General features: G+C 42.7%; 1 protein-coding gene across 5 annotated transcripts in view; it reads left to right on the forward strand.

Moving 5' to 3' along the window:
* Nucleotides 1–18,122, forward strand: part of NADK (NAD kinase) — a 33,530-nt gene that overhangs the window by 7,011 nt on the left and 8,397 nt on the right. For 2 of the 5 annotated variants that reach the window (XM_087914867.1, XM_026715910.2), the window contains exons 2-4: nt 2,262–2,455; nt 7,277–7,360; nt 17,529–17,658. In XM_087914867.1, coding sequence (XP_087770993.1) covers nt 2,274–2,455; nt 7,277–7,360; nt 17,529–17,658 — 396 coding nt within the window. In that variant the 5' untranslated portion in view covers nt 2,262–2,273. Of the gene's footprint in view, nt 1–2,261; nt 2,456–7,276; nt 7,361–13,079; nt 13,847–17,528; nt 17,659–18,122 lie in introns of those variants that run through there. The other 3 variants (XM_026715911.2, XM_087914868.1, XM_087914869.1) reach the window with 2 other exon arrangements.

The raw sequence follows: 18,122 nt of genomic DNA on the forward strand, positions 1-18,122 counted from the left end.
GTGGGCGGTGGGACACAGTGGCTAAGACGCTGAGCTTGTCGATCAGAAAATTCGGTGGTTCGAATCCCTAGCGCTGCAGAATGGAGTGAGCTCCCGTTACTCGTCCCGGCTTCTGCCAACCTAGCAGTTCGAAAGCATGTAAAAAAATGCAAGTAGAAAAATAGGAACCACTATTTGGGTGGGAAAGTAACAGTGTTCTGTGCACCTTCGGTCTTTAGTCCTGCCAGCCACATGACCACGGAGACGTCTTCGGACAGCGCTGGCTTTTCGGCTTTGTAACGGAGATGAGCACCACCCCCTAGAGCCAGAAACGAGTAGCACGTAGGTGCAAGGGGAACCTTTGCCTTTTTAACTAACTTGCAGGTGGCTAGTAGGATGTTAGTGCAAGATGTGAACACTTCTCTTGTTTGAAGGGGTCCGAACATGGTCTGTCCTGGGTCTCTTAATGCCTTGATGATACCGATAATCCTTATTTTTCAATCTTGAACAATGCTCAGTGGGAGGTGGAAGACACAATAGGTTTAAAGGTGCTATTAAATCTCACTGAATGCTGACTGAGGAATTCTGATAATTGAAATCCACACGTAGTCAAGGCTGAAAACACTGAATAAACCATAAATATAGGTTGGTATTTGTATCTGGTGGCTGATAAAGGAAAAATATCTGCAGCTCAGGATTGAAAGGAGGGTTAGTGGCTTTCTTGCAGACATTTCATTACCCAACTAGGTAACATCATCAGTGCTATTAGCTAAATGAAACAGTCTGCAAGAAAAAACAACCCAGCTCAGGGAGCACTAAAGACCCCTTATCTGGAGGCTGTTTAACAGGAAATTAACTTTAGTCTTTGGTATCTATAAATCAAAATATTTCTCTCAGATTTGTCTGTATCCATACTTCCTTTTCCTTCCTGATAACATTTCGTATACCAAACTAAATTCGCAAATCATTCTTACATTGGATAAAAATAGACACTGGTCAGAAAATTGCACCAAAACTGTCCTTTTTGTTGTAGCTGAAGAATTAGGAAATTTTGGGAGATAGCACTATCTTAAGATGAGAGGGTGGTTTCCAAAAAAAACAACAAAAACCCTCCACAGAGGGAGGGGAATTTCCAAATTTCTGATCATTCGCCACTATTTTGACTTCTTTTTTCTTTTTTTTACTTCTGCCTCCGATTGATTTATTTTTTTAAATCGGCGGTTTGAAATGCAAGCACTGATGTATTGGGACTGGGCAATCACGGTTTGAAACAATGACATCGCTAGCTGGTTTAGACTGAAGGAAAGGCAGTTTAGAAATACAGGTGGTCCTCGGCTTACGACCAAACAACTGAGCCCCAAATTTCTGCTGCTTAAGCTAGATGATCGTTAAGCGAGCCTCTGCCGTTGTTAAGTTAGTCGGACAATCGTTAAGTGAATCCGACTTTCCCCATTGACTTTGTCAGACGGTCACAAAAGGGGACACTGTGCAACCGTCATAAATACGAGTCAGTTGCCAAGCACCTGACTTTTGATCACGTGACCCTGGGGATGCTGCCATGGTTTCAAGTGTGACAAATGGTCATAACTTAACTTTTTTGCAGTAATGATGCTGTAACTTCAGTCGCTAAATGAACTGTCGTAAGTCAAGGACTACCTCTGCCATCATGGTTTGAAACGAGGATGTCGCTCACTACCTTAGCCTGAAGGAAAAGCAAATTTGAAACAGACATACAAATACAATACCTAGAGTGGTGCAGTGGCCTTAGAGGTGGAGATCTCACCTCACAATCAGGAGACTGTGAGTTCAATCCTAGGTAGAGGCAGATATTTCTCTCTCTGGGAATATATCTGCTGAAAAAAGACTCCACGCTGGCGACAGGGAGGGGCATCCGGCCACTAAACACCGCTCCATTCAGTTGCCCAGACTCCACCCCACAAGGGATTACGGGGTCGTTAAAAGATGATTGATTGATTGAATTCTTTATTGGCCAAGTGTGATTGGACACACAAGGAATTTGTCTTGGTGCAAATGCTCTCTGTGTCCATAAAAAGAAAAGATACATTCATCAAGAATTATAAGGTACAACACTTAATACAGTCATAGGGTACAGTAAGCAATCAAATCATACTAGGAAACAATAAGCAATCAGTGATGATGATACAAATACAATACCTAAGTGCATGCAGAAGCTTAAATTCGGAGTTTTCTGGGACATGAACCCAAAAGTAATTCTAAATTTTATTTCTCTTCTTTTCTTCCTCTCCTTTCCCTCCATCAAGTTCCTTCTCAACATGGAGTTGCAAGCAGAGACATTTGGCCCAGCTGGGGAAGACTTAAGCCCCGGCACCATGTGCTACCAATGCCCCACCTGTCACGCGGATGAGGAACGGAGCTGTACGAATTCCCTGCGAGGACGGACAAAGACGCGGAGTTTGTCTGCTTCTCCTGCCCTGGGCAGCACCAAAGAATTCAGGTACCACATGACAGCATGATCCAAGATCACGCAATCACGGGAGGCTTTTAGTGGTGATCTCGAGATAAGCGCCTGAGCTATGAATAATCATCCTGAACGGATCTCTCACAGAGGGCAGGGCCCAGCCCAATTCTCCCTTCGTGATTGTCCCCTGATTAATTGTACCATCCAGTCATTTAAAAAACACACTGTTCTGATCAAGGCTTCCCGAGACTGTAATGAAGAACACGCTTAGTTAAAACAATTCTTGTTTTATTACAACGCTGGGAATTTATGTTCATTCCCATGTAATGAGTCCCAGTCCCTCGAGATAAGCACCCACCTTTCTCTCCTTTGAATTGCTGCCAACAACTAGAGTGCCAAATGAATTATAAAAAAACAACCAGAGTACAAGTGCACACAGAGCTTACAAGGTTTAATCCTAACAGAGCGAATGACTTTGCTTAGTGGCTTAAAAAAACTTGGCAACTTTGAGATTTGGACTTCAACTCCCAGAATTCCCCAGCCAGCCATGTTTTCCTCTCCTCCACGAAACCATCCCGGGCTGGACACCCTAGGCTGTAAATCTCGGGTTTGTAAACCAACAGCGAGGTTCTGACAGCAGGCCGGGATGAAGCACTGGCGCGAAACCCTTCCATTTGGAGGAAACGAAGAAACCAACGGCGCTTTGCTTATAAACCATGTTCTAATGTACGGCTCCTCTCCAAACTTTTCAATCCTTTTTTTTGCATCCCGCAAACCGCTTTTTTTTCCCCCCCCTGTAAGAAAAAGTCCCCTTTTCAGTATTTTATTTCCTCTTGGTTTTGTTTCTTGATCCCTTTGCAAACAGTTGAGTAATGTGGGAAGGTTTGGGCTTCGGCTTTGTGAAAACCCCGATGCAAATAGAGGCTGGTGCAGGTACTCGGAGCTGTTAACATCATCATCATCCTGTTACTTAAGGGGATAATCCGCCGGGAAGCGATTGGTGTCATTGTGACACGGTTCTTCTTCGCTGGTTCAAGAAGATCTGCCTTCTGTGTCTGTGAGAGCGGACCTTATCTAAGAGCCCCTGAGCTGGTCGGAGGAAGCTGCAGAAGAACAGAAATAAATCCGTGTTATGGAATCTCAGCCTCAAAGCTTTTCGCTAGAGCTCCAAACCGTTTTAAAGCAGCCTTCGAAATGATCTGGGTGGAATTACTCCGTAGCAGCTGTATTACTCTTTTTTTAAAAAAAAATATTAAAATAGGCTGTGAAGCTAATTAGGCAGCCAGTTTGGTTTAGTCTAGTAGGTAAGGCACCAGGTTAGAAACCTGGTTGGGTGTCTTTGAGCCAATTAGACAACTCCCAGAGTTGTTGTAGGGAAAAGATAAGGAAGAAGGTTTGTGGGATACGTTCGCCACCTTGAGTTATTTGTAAAAATAATAAAGGCAGGGTAGATTAGGATAGGGTAGGGTAGGGTAGGATAGGATAGGATAGGATAGGATAGAAGAGAGATAATAGGATAGAAATAGAATAGAAATAATACAATAGAATAAATAGAATATAAGACAGGAATGGATAGAATAGAATACATGAAGAATAGAATAGAAATAATAGAAATAGAATAGAATATAGGATACAATAGGATAGGAATGGATAGGATAGAACAGAATAGAAAGAATAGAATATAGGATACGATAGGATAAGGATAGGGCTAGGAAAGGAAAGGACAGAATGGAATAGAATATAAAATAGAGTAGAATAGAAATAATAGAAATAGAAATAGAATAGAATAGAATAGAATAGAATAGAATAGAATAGAATAGAATAGAATAGAATAGAATAACAGAGCAGAGCAGAACAGAACAGAACAGAACAGAACACAATACATAAAGTAAAATAATAGCATGTTTTTCCAGGCTGACAACAGAGAAAGGAATTCCTTTCACGAAAAGAAAGGAACTTATGAACAAAGGGCTTTTAGGAGGAACCTTGAAGATCATCTAGTCCATCTCCCTGCATTATTGACTTCCAACGGGGCAATTCAGTTTGTGTTGCTTTGATCCTCAGCCCGGAAAGCAGTGTGTAAACCCGAGCTTTGCATTTTCAGACCACGGGGATGTTAAAAAAAAAAAACCCTCATCCTGAGGGCCTCTGCCTTGCCATACAAATGCACACTCACATGGACCTCTGAGGCATTCCTTGTTTGCGGGGACATAATAAAGGAGGTGGTGTGGGTTGACTTCAAACGTGCAAGAAAAAAAAACCAAAACAAAAGATCTGTTGTCCAACTCTGACCTTGGCCGCAAAGACACGGCACGTTGGGGTGGGATCGAGCTGGCAGAGAAAGTGCTGGCCTGCGTTGGGAGAAGATTTGATAAGACCACCTGCTTCAAAACTCTCCCTGCCTTAAGATACCAGGTTCTGCTGTGCAAAATTTCTAAAAACCAGCATAAACCTTATTTTCCCAGGCATACCTGGACAGCCCTTTAATGATTTATTTTTATTGGTTACACACACATACACACACACACACACACTTCTACAGTCTGCCAATCTCTCGCGGTGACTCTGGGCAGCGTAAACAATAAAACAAAAATAACAGCCAAAATAAATTAAAAAGATTCCTAAACTGGCCCCCAAAAAATAAATTTTAAAAAAGTCCCAATCAGTTTGGAGGTGCAGGCAGTGCCCAAAACACACACCCCTCTGGTCCATGGAAAAAAAAAAACCCTCCACAGAACCAGTCCCTGGTGCCCAAAAGGTGGAGAGCCACTGCCCTAGTCGATGCCTCCTCTGCCAGATCTGGTGGGATTGGGTTGGTATAACTGGGGAGAGGCAGTCCCCCCCAAATACCCTAACTAGCCCCATGCCAGGTAGGGCTTTAAAAAGTCATAACCAGCGCCGGAAGCAAGCTGACAGCTCAGTCGTACCCTATGTTCTTTATCCATTGCTGCAGGTGACAGGTGAAAAGGTTAGGGACAGGTAAGCTTTCTTACTCCCCCGGGGCAAAGAAATATCACCTCCTGGTGACCACAAGGCATGCCGGTCACTTGGTTCATTTAGATTGCTAATCGCCCCGTGAGGATTATTGGAAATGGGGGCGGGAAATGCGGTCAGGTTTTGTAAGGCTGCCTGACTCACAGATGCTGGTAGGTTTGTGCCGGTAATCTTCTTTAATTGCCGTGACATAAGGCGGAAGAATGGCCCCCACCGATCTTCCGCCCCCCCTTCAAAAAACAACAACCCTGAATTGCTTGTATTGTGACACCAAACAGTTACGCACATTTTAAAATCCTATTGGACGTATTCACTTGTCTTGAACCATATTTCCATCCAAAGCCAAGCACTCACTCGGAGGCCAAATCCATGCCAAAATTGGGATCCACCCCAGAACAGTAGCTACACCTGGAGATCTCTGAGCAGTGCACCATTGTTTTTGCAACATCCAAACAACTCCAGGGATGTCTTTAAAATTGTTTTAATGATCGGGAATCACACGGTTTTATTTCTTTTCCTGGTGGGCTGGAACAAACCAAAATGGCAGCTCTTGTTTTGTCAGCTCTGAATATTGTAAAAATGAGCCACTTTCGTTGCGCCGGGACAACCTGTTCTAAAATCCCTCCTTTGGAGGTAACCTTCTGTCGGAACAACTGACAAAAATTTCTAATTCGTGGTCAGAAATTCTTGCGGCACCATACCTGCAAGAGGAATGAAGAAAGCATTTTGAGAGATTACAACGTTCCTAACTGAAAACTTCTATTTCTATCCCCAGCGGGAACATTCGGATGGCGACACCGGATGTTTCAACCTTGCAGGAAATGGCCTCTTTTGCCATATTTTATTTACCGTTCCTTCTTTTCTTGGCATTCTTTTATTTTTCCACATTTCGATTTCTCCTGATACCTTACGTACGCCAATGTTTCTCGACCCTGGCGCTTTACAGACAGGTGGGCTTCCACTCCCAGGATTCCCCAGCTGCCTGGGGGAATTCTGGGAGTTGAAGTCCGCCCATCTGTAAGCTGCCAAGATTGAAAAATACTGAATTAAGCTGTAAACTATAGTTTCCAGGGGTTGGATTCTCCTGCACATCCTTAAACTCACCGCATTGTCTTGGCGTGATGGGAACCCATTCTGTAGACTAGAACAGGGGTCGCCAACCTTTTGGACCTTAGGGACCAGCAAACTCATAATTTGAAATCCCGCAGACCAGAGACCCTGGGAAACTCCCCCAAAAGTCTGCAGGAAAATTCCCCACCCCTTTTTCCTACCGATTGATCGTTCTTTATTTGGGATCGTCTACAACTCTGTTCTTGAGGGAAGAGAGAGAGAGAGACTTTTGGCTTCATGCAAGGAAAGCAGCAGAAGCAGCAGAATTCTTCCTTTCTCTTCCCCCAAACTCGGCCAGAAATGAGTCTTTGTGGGACTTGTCACGCCGGCGCAGCCTCTTGGAGCAGGAGGCCTTGCAGGGTCCGAAAGACTCATTTCTGGCGGAGTTTGGAGGAGAGAAAGAAAGACTTTGGCTGCTTTCCTTGCGTGCAGCCAAAAGCAGAAGAAGAAGGAAGCGGAAAGAAGGAGCCCCGTGGCCAGGCCAGGAACGTGGGGTGAGTGGGGCAAGTCCCCCCCCTCCGCCCTTTCCCCTCTCCCCTCACTATCTCATGTTATTCGCAATGCAAGCGACGCAAGCCTTGTGTTCCCGTGGGCCATGTGGGCGGCGCAGCCTTGTGTTCCCGCACAGTCTGGATTAATTGCTTTGCGGGTGACATTTCTCTGCAGACCATCAAAATTTTCTTAAGTCCTCGAAGACAACACGGCATCTTTCTGAGATGTTTAGGAACTAAATCCTGCCGTTTCTCTTCCTAGGAGGACACGTTCCTTACATGGACCATGCCCAGTCACTACGTTTGGACCAAAAGCTTGCATGTTGCAGAACCCGCAAGCCATCATGTAAGTAGAAATTTCCTCTTATCTTCTTCATCTTTCCAGGAACAAAAGCCGATTAAATTAAGGAAATGTCGCAGAGGATTCCAGACACCTTAATCTAAATGATATAATTTGTTTGTACTTTGCTTGGTTAAACACGGCAGCTCCTTAAACAGTTTCCTTGTTTTTCCCCCCCTAAAAGCTCTGATTCACTCCTTTAAGTGCTTTGCAAAGGTGGATTTATATGTCTTTGATCGTGTCTATAAAAGGGCAACTGAGACACATTTGCTTCTGAATGGAGAGAAGGTGGTAACTGATTATCGAGGTGTGGTTTTTCCAGGTAGATGTGTTGTCTTCTGTTGTCTACAGGAGACTTAGCTTGAGTTCCACGTTTTGGAATAAGTTTTGGAGAACTTGACCTCACGAATTTTTCAACAGAAAGGGCCTCAGAAGTAGATTGGCTCTGACCAAAACCCTCTCCCAAAAGGGACATTTAAAATGGGATAAGGTAAACTCACTATATTATACTCATATATACTATATTATACCTAATAACGGCGGCTAGAATCGTTTTTGCACAAAATTGGAAACAGGACAATACTCCCATAGAGAGTATGGTGATTAAAAAGGTTCTTGAATGTGCAGAGATGGACAGACTAAAGATGGAATTAAAAGATAAGGGAGAAATGGAATATTACATGATTTGGGACATATGGTATGAGTGGTTAGAGAATAGATGTAAGGACTATATATAAAGGTTACCCAAGAGCGACAGGAAATTGTGTGTGTGTGTATTTGTGAAAAGGCAAAATATATATGTAAGAATATTACAAGAATAGTACATAAGAGAAAAGGAAGAAAAATGAAAATACTAGTGTGTAATTATGAGTCATACTGATACTGAAGCGCTGTAAAGATTGGAAATGTGGTGTAAATGTTGGAAAATGTGTAATAAAAATTATTTATAAAATAAAATGGGATGAGGTATGTGTACATAAGCGTTTCGACTCGCATTGAAAAGGATTGTACATTTCCTGTTGCCTGTCACCTGGAATATACTTTGGCAATATTCAGAGGCATATTTACAGTGGCCCTTAGAGTGAACAGGAATTAAGACAGGTCCATGGAGCGAGTGGACAACTTGGAAGGTCATTTAATGGATTTTCCTACACAACGTCGAGGGGTTGGTTGGTTTGCAATCGTGCTTATAGAATTGTATGATTCTCGCATTCAGTTTTCTTCGGCTGCTACCGAGGGACTTCTTTGATATAACAGCTTTTTTCTGATTATGAGTCTCCAAACATTTAGGGGGCGTAACCTTGATCTCTAACCAAAAACCTAGTCGGCAGGCCGTGGTGGGAGTTGTCGGCAGATGTTGGCAAAGTCAAGTTTGGGAAAGAGGTTGCGTTCATGAGGTCAGTCATGAATTTGGGAAGAGGAGAGAGAAGAGGAAGGATACAGAAATGGCCTCGAAGGAGGGATGTTACATGGATGCCAGCTTAGTCCTGGAAGTGAGGAAGGAGTGAGAAAGAAAGTTAAGACTGCCTAGCCTTGATTTTCTTGGGTATGAGAGGGGCACAGCACAGATGTTGTCATTACACTTTTAACAATGGAATTCTAACCGTCCCTTGTTTCCTGATCTGCCCTTACCTGCAAAGGGGGACATTTGCAGGCATCTACGTTCAATTGGCTACTTTAAAGACCTCAGGGAGAGTTGGTCTACAGGTGATCCCCGACTTACGACCACCACTCTGTGCCCAAAATTTCTATTGCGAAGGGGGGCATTTGGCTAAAGTGAATTTTGACCCATTTCGGGGCCTGCCTTGCCACCGTTGTTAAGTGAAATCACTGCGGTTGTTAAGTTAGTCACACGGTCGTTAAGCGATTTTTTGTGCGTTCGGAAAGTCGGAAAAGGGGATCGCGTGACCTCCGGGCCACTGCAACCGTCGTAAATCCGAGTCGGTGGCCAAGTGTCTGAATTTTGATCACGTGACTGTGAAGATGCCTCGATGGTTGTGTGAAAAGCATTCGTATGTCACTTCAGCCTTTCAGTGTAGAAGATCCATAAAAAAAAAAATCGTTTAATCATGAACTCATGATTAAAAGCATCACTTCTTCTTTAGCTCTGCCAGCTGCTAACTTTGTTTGAAATGGGGAAACGGTGCAGTATTTTCAGCCTGTAGTTCCAGTCATTAAAAGAGGCTGGTCAGCACTGTTGGTGTGAATGCCCATTCTTATTTTTTAGCGTGTATTAGGCATTAATGAAAAGGTTTTATACCTTTATGTAGGGACGCGGTGGCTCAGCGGCTAAGACTAAGGAATTGGAATATTGAAATATTAGTCTAGGATCGAACTATTAGTCTAGTTCTCCTATTTCTTAAAGAGGTTGTTGGTTTAATATGATAAGGACTAGGTGGTCTTCAGCAGGTTCTGACCAGTTCTGGAGAACCGGTAGTGAAATTTGAGTTGTTCGGAGAACCGGCCAATCCCATTTCTGACTGGCCCCATCGATCCCATCTCTTCTCTGCCTCCCATTGAGTCCCAGCTGATCGGCTGGGTCTTCTTTGGTTGCCCTTCACAGGAGAAGGGAGCTGGAAAGCAGGTTAGTGGGGCGGGGAGGGAATGGAGATTTTACAGTATCCTTCCCCTGCCACGCCCACCAAGCCACGCCCACAGAACTGGTAGTTAAAAAAAAAAAATGAATCCCACCACTGTGTAGAATCTTGTTTTGTGTTTAGGGTCATCCATTGGTAAAACTTTGCAAGCTGGTAACAGGGCTTGTGGGGAGGAAAAAGTCTGTAGAACTTGAATCAGTCGGTAGAGAAAATTTTGCATTCGGTGGTTTTGTTTGGTTTCAGTTCCGTGGATTTCGTTCACGCAATGAAGCCGATTTTCCTGTTAGCTTTACATCATTTTTGGCAGGTCTGCTTTCGCAGTGAATGGGAGTCTTCGGCGTAATAGACTATAAATGTCTGACTTGAATTATACTTGTTGAAGTTTGACGGCTTTGGCCTGAAGTTGCCTCATTCCATCTCTTGCCTAGATGAAATTTGAGTTCAGGAATATTCCCTTGTTTTGTAAACCGGAAAATCCAGCGACCGGGGAAAAAATGGGTTCAACCCACCGGACACTAGCTGAAAAAAAGCAAATAAAAATAACTTTGCGACGGGACCTGCTCAAGGTCTGAATTGTTTTTTTTCTTTCCATCCCTTGGATTTTCCAGAGATGGAAACCTTGGAAATTCTCAAAGATCCATCTCATCCTGGGCACCCCTTTCTTTTTTTTTTTTAAACTATTACCATCTGGCAGACGGTACAGGATAATAAAAACAAGGACAAATAGGCTGAAAAACAGCTTCTATCCCTCCACAGATCTTGGATAAAACCTGGTTCTGCTGGGGAAGCCTGGTTAGGTGAGCAGTGAAGTCAAACGGAGGCTAATCTCAACAGCGTAGCCTCAGCCACCCAATGCCGGCTACATTCTCACAATCCAGGGAAGTTATTTGGGCCAAACCCAACCCCGCAAACTCCGTTGCTTTCTGTAGCTGCTGTTAGATCAACTCTGATCCAGTCCTGGGGGTTTGGCATCTTGGTTTGTTTTGTTTGTCCCCACCCCCTTGGCAATTTAAACTTCGTTCTCCCATTTCTCTGCTCCTTTGAAACAATTCACAACGAAGGCAAGGACGCAGAGCAAGCCGAATGAGGGGGTCATAGAGAGACAGACGGGGTTAAATGTTTGTTGACTCGCCAAGCTACGCAATCCGTGTCCTTCCTTTCTTCCCCTCTGAGTCAATTGTGGTTTAACTTGATCCCCCCCCCCCCAAAACTCCCCCCCAATCTGCATTCAGCAATCCTGTGCGTCCATTTTAAGGGACTGGCTTCTTATAAATTGGACAATGAGCTGATTTGCGCTCCTTCCCATTCCAGCCTGGTTTTTTTTTTTCCCTTTCTAATTCCTGCGCTTTTGCAGGTTGCAGAAAAAGAAAACAGAAAAAAACCGACAACAACCCACCTACCCACAAATTCCTTGTGTCTCCAATCCCACTTGGCCAATAAAGAATTCTATTCCTATTCCTATTCTGTTCTGTTCTATTCTGCATTCTCTTCACTCTACTCTACTGTATATTCTATTTCTATTCTATTCTATTCCTATTCCTATTCCTATTCTACTTACACCGAGAGCATTTGCACCAAGACAAATTCCTTGTGTGTCCAATCACATTTGGCCAATAAAGAATTCTATTCTATTCTATTCTATTCTATTCTATTCTATTCTATTCTATTCTATTCTATTCTATTCCTATTCCTATTCCTATTCTACTTACACTGAGAGCATTTGCACCAAGACAAATTCCTTGTGTGTCCAATCACATTTGGCCAATAAAGAATTCTATTCTATTCTATTCTATTCTATTCTATTCTATTCTATTCTATTCTATTCTATTCTATTCCTATTCCTATTCCTATTCCTATTCCTATTCTATTCTACTTACACTGAGAGCATTTGCACCAAGACAAATTCCTTGTGTGTCCAATCACATTTGGCCAATAAAGAATTCTATTCTATTCTATTCTATTCTATTCTATTCTATTCTATTCTATTCTATTCTATTCCTATTCCTATTCCTATTCCTATTCCTATTCCTATTCTACTTACACTGAGAGCATTTGCACCAAGACAAATTCCTTGTGTGTCCAATCACATTTGGCCAATAAAGAATTCTATTCTATTCTATTCTATTCTATTCTATTCTATTCTATTCTATTCTATTCTATTCTATTCTATTCCTATTCCTATTCCTATTCCTATTCCTATTCTACTTACACTGAGAGCATTTGCACCAAGACAAATTCCTTGTGTGTCCAATCACATTTGGCCAATAAAGAATTCTATTCTATTCTATTCTATTCTATTCTATTCTATTCTATTCTATTCTATTCTATTCTATTCTATTCCTATTCCTATTCCTATTCCTATTCTACTTACACTGAGAGCATTTGCACCAAGACAAATTCCTTGTGTGTCCAATCACATTTGGCCAATAAAGAATTCTATTCTATTCTATTCTATTCTATTCTATTCTATTCTATTCTATTCTATTCTATTCTATTCTATTCTATTCCTATTCCTATTCCTATTCCTATTCCTATTCCTATTCCTATTCCTATTCTACTTACACTGAGAGCATTTGCACCAAGACAAATTCCTTGTGTGTCCAATCACATTTGGCCAATAAAGAATTCTATTCTATTCTATTCTATTCTATTCTATTCTATTCTATTCTATTCTATTCTATTCCTATTCCTATTCCTATTCCTATTCCTATTCCTATTCCTATTCTACTTACACTGAGAGCATTTGCACCAAGACAAATTCCTTGTGTGTCCAATCACATTTGGCCAATAAAGAATTCTATTCTATATCTGCACAACAGAGCAAAGACCCCGAAGCTGACCAACCTCCCAGCAAGACAAAGAGAAAGGAACAATACCGACTCAGTCCCGTTTTGCCAACACCCAACACACACACACACACACCCCTCCCTCCGTTCCAGGTGACAGTCAGGCGCTCCCGTGGTTTGGAAGCCCACGGGTTAAAGGCAGGCTTGTCACTTATTCAACTTTGGACTCACATCACTCGTTTTTTTTTTCTTTTTAATCACCAGGCTAGGACAGCTGAGACGTAGGTGCTGCTCCTCCTCCTCCTCCTGGGATTGTACAATATGATAATGTGTGCTGAGATTAATCCACTGGCCAAGGAGGCACCGAGCGTTTAATCTAGACTCGGAAAACCGAGTGTGAAACCTCCAGGAGGAGGAGGGGAAAAAAAAACCCAAGAACGGGAGGTTGTTAGGAGGAAGAACAGCTGAGCGATTTGAACTTTCCGGCTTCGTTTCACACACCCTTTTCTTTCAGTTTTGCATTTCTCCGGCTATTTTTAAAAAGTCCACACCGACTTCTCCAAATCGTTTTCTTTCCCTCCTGAAGAATCCCAAGCTGCCTGTTTGAGGAGGCAGGAGCCGGCCTCACCATCGCTCCTTTTCGTCGGGAAACTCCGATATGAAGCCGAGGACAGTTGTGGTTTGTTATGCAAAGACTCAGCTGAGGTTGATGAAAACTTGTTTGTAAACCACTCTTGTTCGTGCAACAAGCAGCCGGAGGAGCAATAGGAATTTTTTCTTTTTTTTTTAAATACTTAACACGGAGCGCTTTTTTCTTTTCTTTTTTTTTCTTTTGGAAAAAAATAATACATATTTTACGATTTGAGAGGTCCTGGATAATTCTTCGCAACGGTGGGCTTTTCCCTAGAAAAACAGCAATAATAAAATAATAATACAAATTAAAAAAATGGAAGTCGGACTTCAGAGCGCTGGGTTTTGTCTAAGGTAGCTGTTTGGCTCCCCAAAGATTTATCTTCAGGCTCATTCCTGCCTTTGGGTTCACCGCGTGCCTGGGAGAGAAAGATGAAAATTTTTCAGTACTGTTCCTTTGGTCGGGCAACCTGGAAGTGGTGAGTCTTGGGAGGAAATTGCTTTGAGTAGAAAATAGTAGAGAAAGCGAAGAGAAAAGGGTTTTGATTTGGGTTTTTGGCAAGGAGATCTTCCGAAAGGGTTAATTATCACCGGGCTGGTTTGTCTTAGAAAAAGTTACTCAAAGGTTACTGAAAAGCTGGGATGATCTTTTCGAAATGCTGAATCACATTTTTCCTGGTTCCACCTTGAAGTAAACTGCAGGTTAGGATGAAAATACTTTACGAGGTAAAAGTTCCCCGAAGTACAGTTTCTAATTCTCTTTTCTTTCTTTTCATTATTTCCCAATCTTCCTTCCTTTCCTCCCCTCTCCCTCCCTCCCTCCTTTCCTTCCCTCCCTCCTTTTCTTCCTTCTTCCTTCCTTCCTTCCCTCCCCCCCACCCCTCCTTCTGGATTTTTTTGCTTGGAAGTATATAAGGAGCATCATGTAAAAACTTAAAAACCAAGTTCAATGTTCTGTGTTTTGTTTTTAAGACAAATGTTTGCTAATTTCTTTCTTTTGTCGTGTTTGTGGTATTGTAGCCTGCCTGTCTTCTGTGCAGCTTTAAAGTTGGGTTTTATAATCACCTTTGGGAGGTTATGTAAGGTGGTAGAGGAATGGTTTAGGATTTATCCCGAGTTCATTGCCAAAGCTTTTGGGCTTTCTTAGAAACACAAAAAAACAAATTTATGTCCAGATTGGAAGTCTTGCTTTGAGAGAGCAGATAGGGTTGGCTACTGATTTATTTTTAAACATTTGTCTCCTGCTTTTTACTGATAAAACAGCCAGGGAAAATATTTGTCTGATATTTTGTAAGTCTTAACTTAATGGGAATGATTCTGAATTGCAACACCACATTTAGTTAATTGTTAATATAATATAGAGAGAACTATACTGTAACTCAGTGAAGAATTCTGTATCCCTGCCCTAGAAATCGTGGGTTTAGTTTAATAGAATTCTTATAGGTATATGAGATAAATAGATTAGATAAATAGATTAGATTGGGTAGGTAGGTACATAATAGACACAGACAGACAGATAGACAGACAATTTGCCACTGTAGAAATAATATATATATATATGTGTGTGTGTGTGTGTGTGTTTTAATTACCACTGCTAGCAAAGTTCACATGGAATCCCCCAGTTTGCAGCCTGCAAATAAATGTGACTTTTCATCTCCCTTTAAGAAGAAACCCAGCCTAAATTCTTTCTCCACATGCAGAAAGATTTTCAACAAATACAAAGGATTAAGCATGAAGTATCTTTCCTCTTACCTTTGGCTTGTATTCTTAAGTACCCAGATTCACCTCAAGCTAAAACTTACTTTAAAAAGAAAAAGGAGAAGGAGAAGGAAAGCATAAGAATGCCGTTTTTTAAAATCAAGAACTGCCCCTTTTTTAAAAAAAAAACATGTGCTAAATGAAACTTTTTGCGAAGTGATAAGAAAACTGGTTTGATAATAAAAGCTGTGTTTGATTGCAAAACATTCACAACTCTAGGCTGGGCAGCTTCTCCAAAGGAGACATCAAAACCGCATGAGAAAAAGGAGATTTTTACCACTGTGATTTGCCGGTTTTATCGAATTCTCAACTGGGACACAAAGTCCTTGGGAGAATCCTTGCATTGTTGCAACCGCTTCCTTCCCAACAAAACTTACTAACTTGATCTCAGATTCCTTGGGTCGATCCCTTCTAGTGCTTAGCTACTGCTGCAGAAGTGTGACAATTAACACAATCTATGGCCCCTTTTTGTCAAATACAGGTAGACCTTGACTTACAACAGTTCATTTAGTGACCGTTGGAAGTTGCAGCGGCACTGGGGGAAAAGGGACTTAACGGCCGTTTTTTGCACCGTCGCAGCATCCCCATGGTCACATGATCAAAATGCAGACCCTTGCAGACAATCGACTCGTATTTATGACAGTCGCACTTAACAACGGTGTTACCCATTTAATACCTGTGACAAGAAAAATGGCAAAACTCGAATTTAAGAACCATAACTGTCTCTCATCTATCAGTCATGGCAATCGGCTACCTCCGGTACGGCCCCTGACCGTTAGAAGAGACGAATTTATTCTGAATGTCTCTCCTTAAATATCAGTCCAGTCAGGAAGAAATGATAAAATTGGGGCTTTTACGTCTAAATAGAAGAAGATGGAACGAGCTAGAGATCATTCTAACAGGATGTGCTATGGATATAGAATTGCAAAAAAAAAAACCAAAACCCAATACCAAAACACCCTCATCTAAACTTAGCTTCTGATGTCTTTGCCTTGAAGATTGAAAGTTAATATGAATCTGGCTAATTATTTCACTCAGCGGTGGGATTCAATTAATTGAACAACCGGTTCTCTGCCCTCATGGTTTCTGCCAACCAACAACCAGTAACGCCAAAACTGCTCAGAAAGTTAACAACCGGTTCTTGCAAACTGCTGCCAACCACCGAATCCCACCACTGATTTCACTGTTTTAGATCGTCTCTAAGAGCTGAGTTTTAATATTCCCCTAACCTTCTTCATGGAAAGTCTATGGTGAGATCTGAAAGCATCTAGCCGTGTCCCACTTCCTTTATGGCGAGTATTTTAGGGACGTGTGCGATAAACTTTATTTCGTTTCTTTTTTTTAAAAAAAAAAAATCACATACGCACACAAATGCATCGACTCCATTTCTAGATTTTCCAAACCAGCATTGCCTTTATTGTTTGAGCAGGGGGGTTGGACTAGAAGACCTCTGGGGCCCCTTCTGACTCTTCTTATTCTTTGACAGAAAGGTATGCCTTTCCCCTCCCCCCCCCCACATCTAAAATGTAGCTTATCTCCAAGATTTAAGATTACTGTCCTCTGCCCTTAGCACTTAAAAACTCAGAACAGCAAGCTTCCTTGTCAACGTCTCCACCCTAGAAAAGGAGCGGATTTAAATCACGTGGGATTTTTGATAACAGGCCCTGGCTTACAATAGCGCTCCTGTCTTTAGGAAGCAGAGATTTTTTCCACGTACCATGGCGTTCGATGCTGCTTCGCCCTCTCCGCACAGTTGCTTGGCATAAGAGAGAGCTTTTTGTCTTCGTATTGCTCCACTCCCAAAATGTAATTTGCGTGAGAACGGTGCGTGGGGTTAACCTGTTCAACGACCAGCAATCCAGAAAGAGCACCTCCCCTACTTTGGCATATTTGCGCATTGCGTAAGGCAGAGTCAGAACACTTTGTGTGTGGGCAGCCACATGGGTGTTTTGGGAGCTGGAATATCCCTTGGGAGATCAGCTGCCTTGGGCAGCGTTTCCCAACCTCCGCGAGCTTTTAGGATGGGTGGGCTTCCAACTCCCAGAATTCCCCCTCCCCTCCCGCCACGGCAATGGGGCATTGTGGGAGGTGCATGTAGGGAGTCTGGCCAGGACGTCAAAGTTTGAGAAACCACCAGCCGGTCAGCTGAATGCAGCGCGACCTAAAATATGGGCAAGCCAACAGGTTTAATAAGCAAATAAAACAGGATGGTTTTGACTCATTCCCTAGTCTCTTTTTTGCAGTTTGTAACTCTTTAAAAGCCCCTCCCCTCTTAAATATTGGGTTTTTTTTTTTCCCTTCAAAAATCCAGCCTGGAGAAATTCACATTTCAATCCATATCCTTGGACAATTGTACTTCTAGTGCCAACGATTTGAGCATGTCCTGGTCTTGTCTTCCCACAGGCACATTCAAGATCCGGCCAGCCAGCGGTTGACATGGAACAAACCTCCAAAAAGTGTCCTTGTGATCAAGAAGATCCGAGACGCCAGTCTTCTGCAGCCCTTCAAAGACCTCTGCATCTATTTGACCGAGGTGAGCTGGACTTCGCTCGGTCCCTCTCTCTTTCTCTCTCTGTCTCTCTGTCTCTGTCTCTGTTTCACTCTGTGTGTGTGTGTGTGTGTGTGTGTGTGTCTATCTGTCTCTATCTCTGTCTCTCTCTGTCCGTCTCTCTCTGTCCGTCTCTTTCTCTCTTTCTGTATCTCTGTCTCTCTCTCTCTGTCTCTCTCTCTGTGTCTCTCTTCTGTCTGTCTGTCTGTCTCTCTCTCTCTCTTTGTGTCTCTGTGTCTATCTGTCTCTCTATCTCTGTCTCTCTCTGCGTGCCCGAGGATGAAGAGTGGGTGGGCCTGGGTCTTCCTCTGAACTCCCTCTCCCTTGTTCTACCTCTTCCCTGCTCTGCCCAGCCGGACTTTGCCCTTCCCCAGTTTCCTCCACAGCCAACGGGAGCCACACTCCCGCTCCCTGTCCGCTGTTCGTCTTCCTCCTCCTCGGATTCAGAC

Source organism: Pseudonaja textilis, chromosome 18 (genome assembly GCF_049901715.1).
Source record: "Pseudonaja textilis isolate UNSWEBS1 chromosome 18, rPseTex1.2, whole genome shotgun sequence".
Lineage (NCBI taxonomy): Eukaryota > Metazoa > Chordata > Lepidosauria > Squamata > Elapidae > Pseudonaja > Pseudonaja textilis.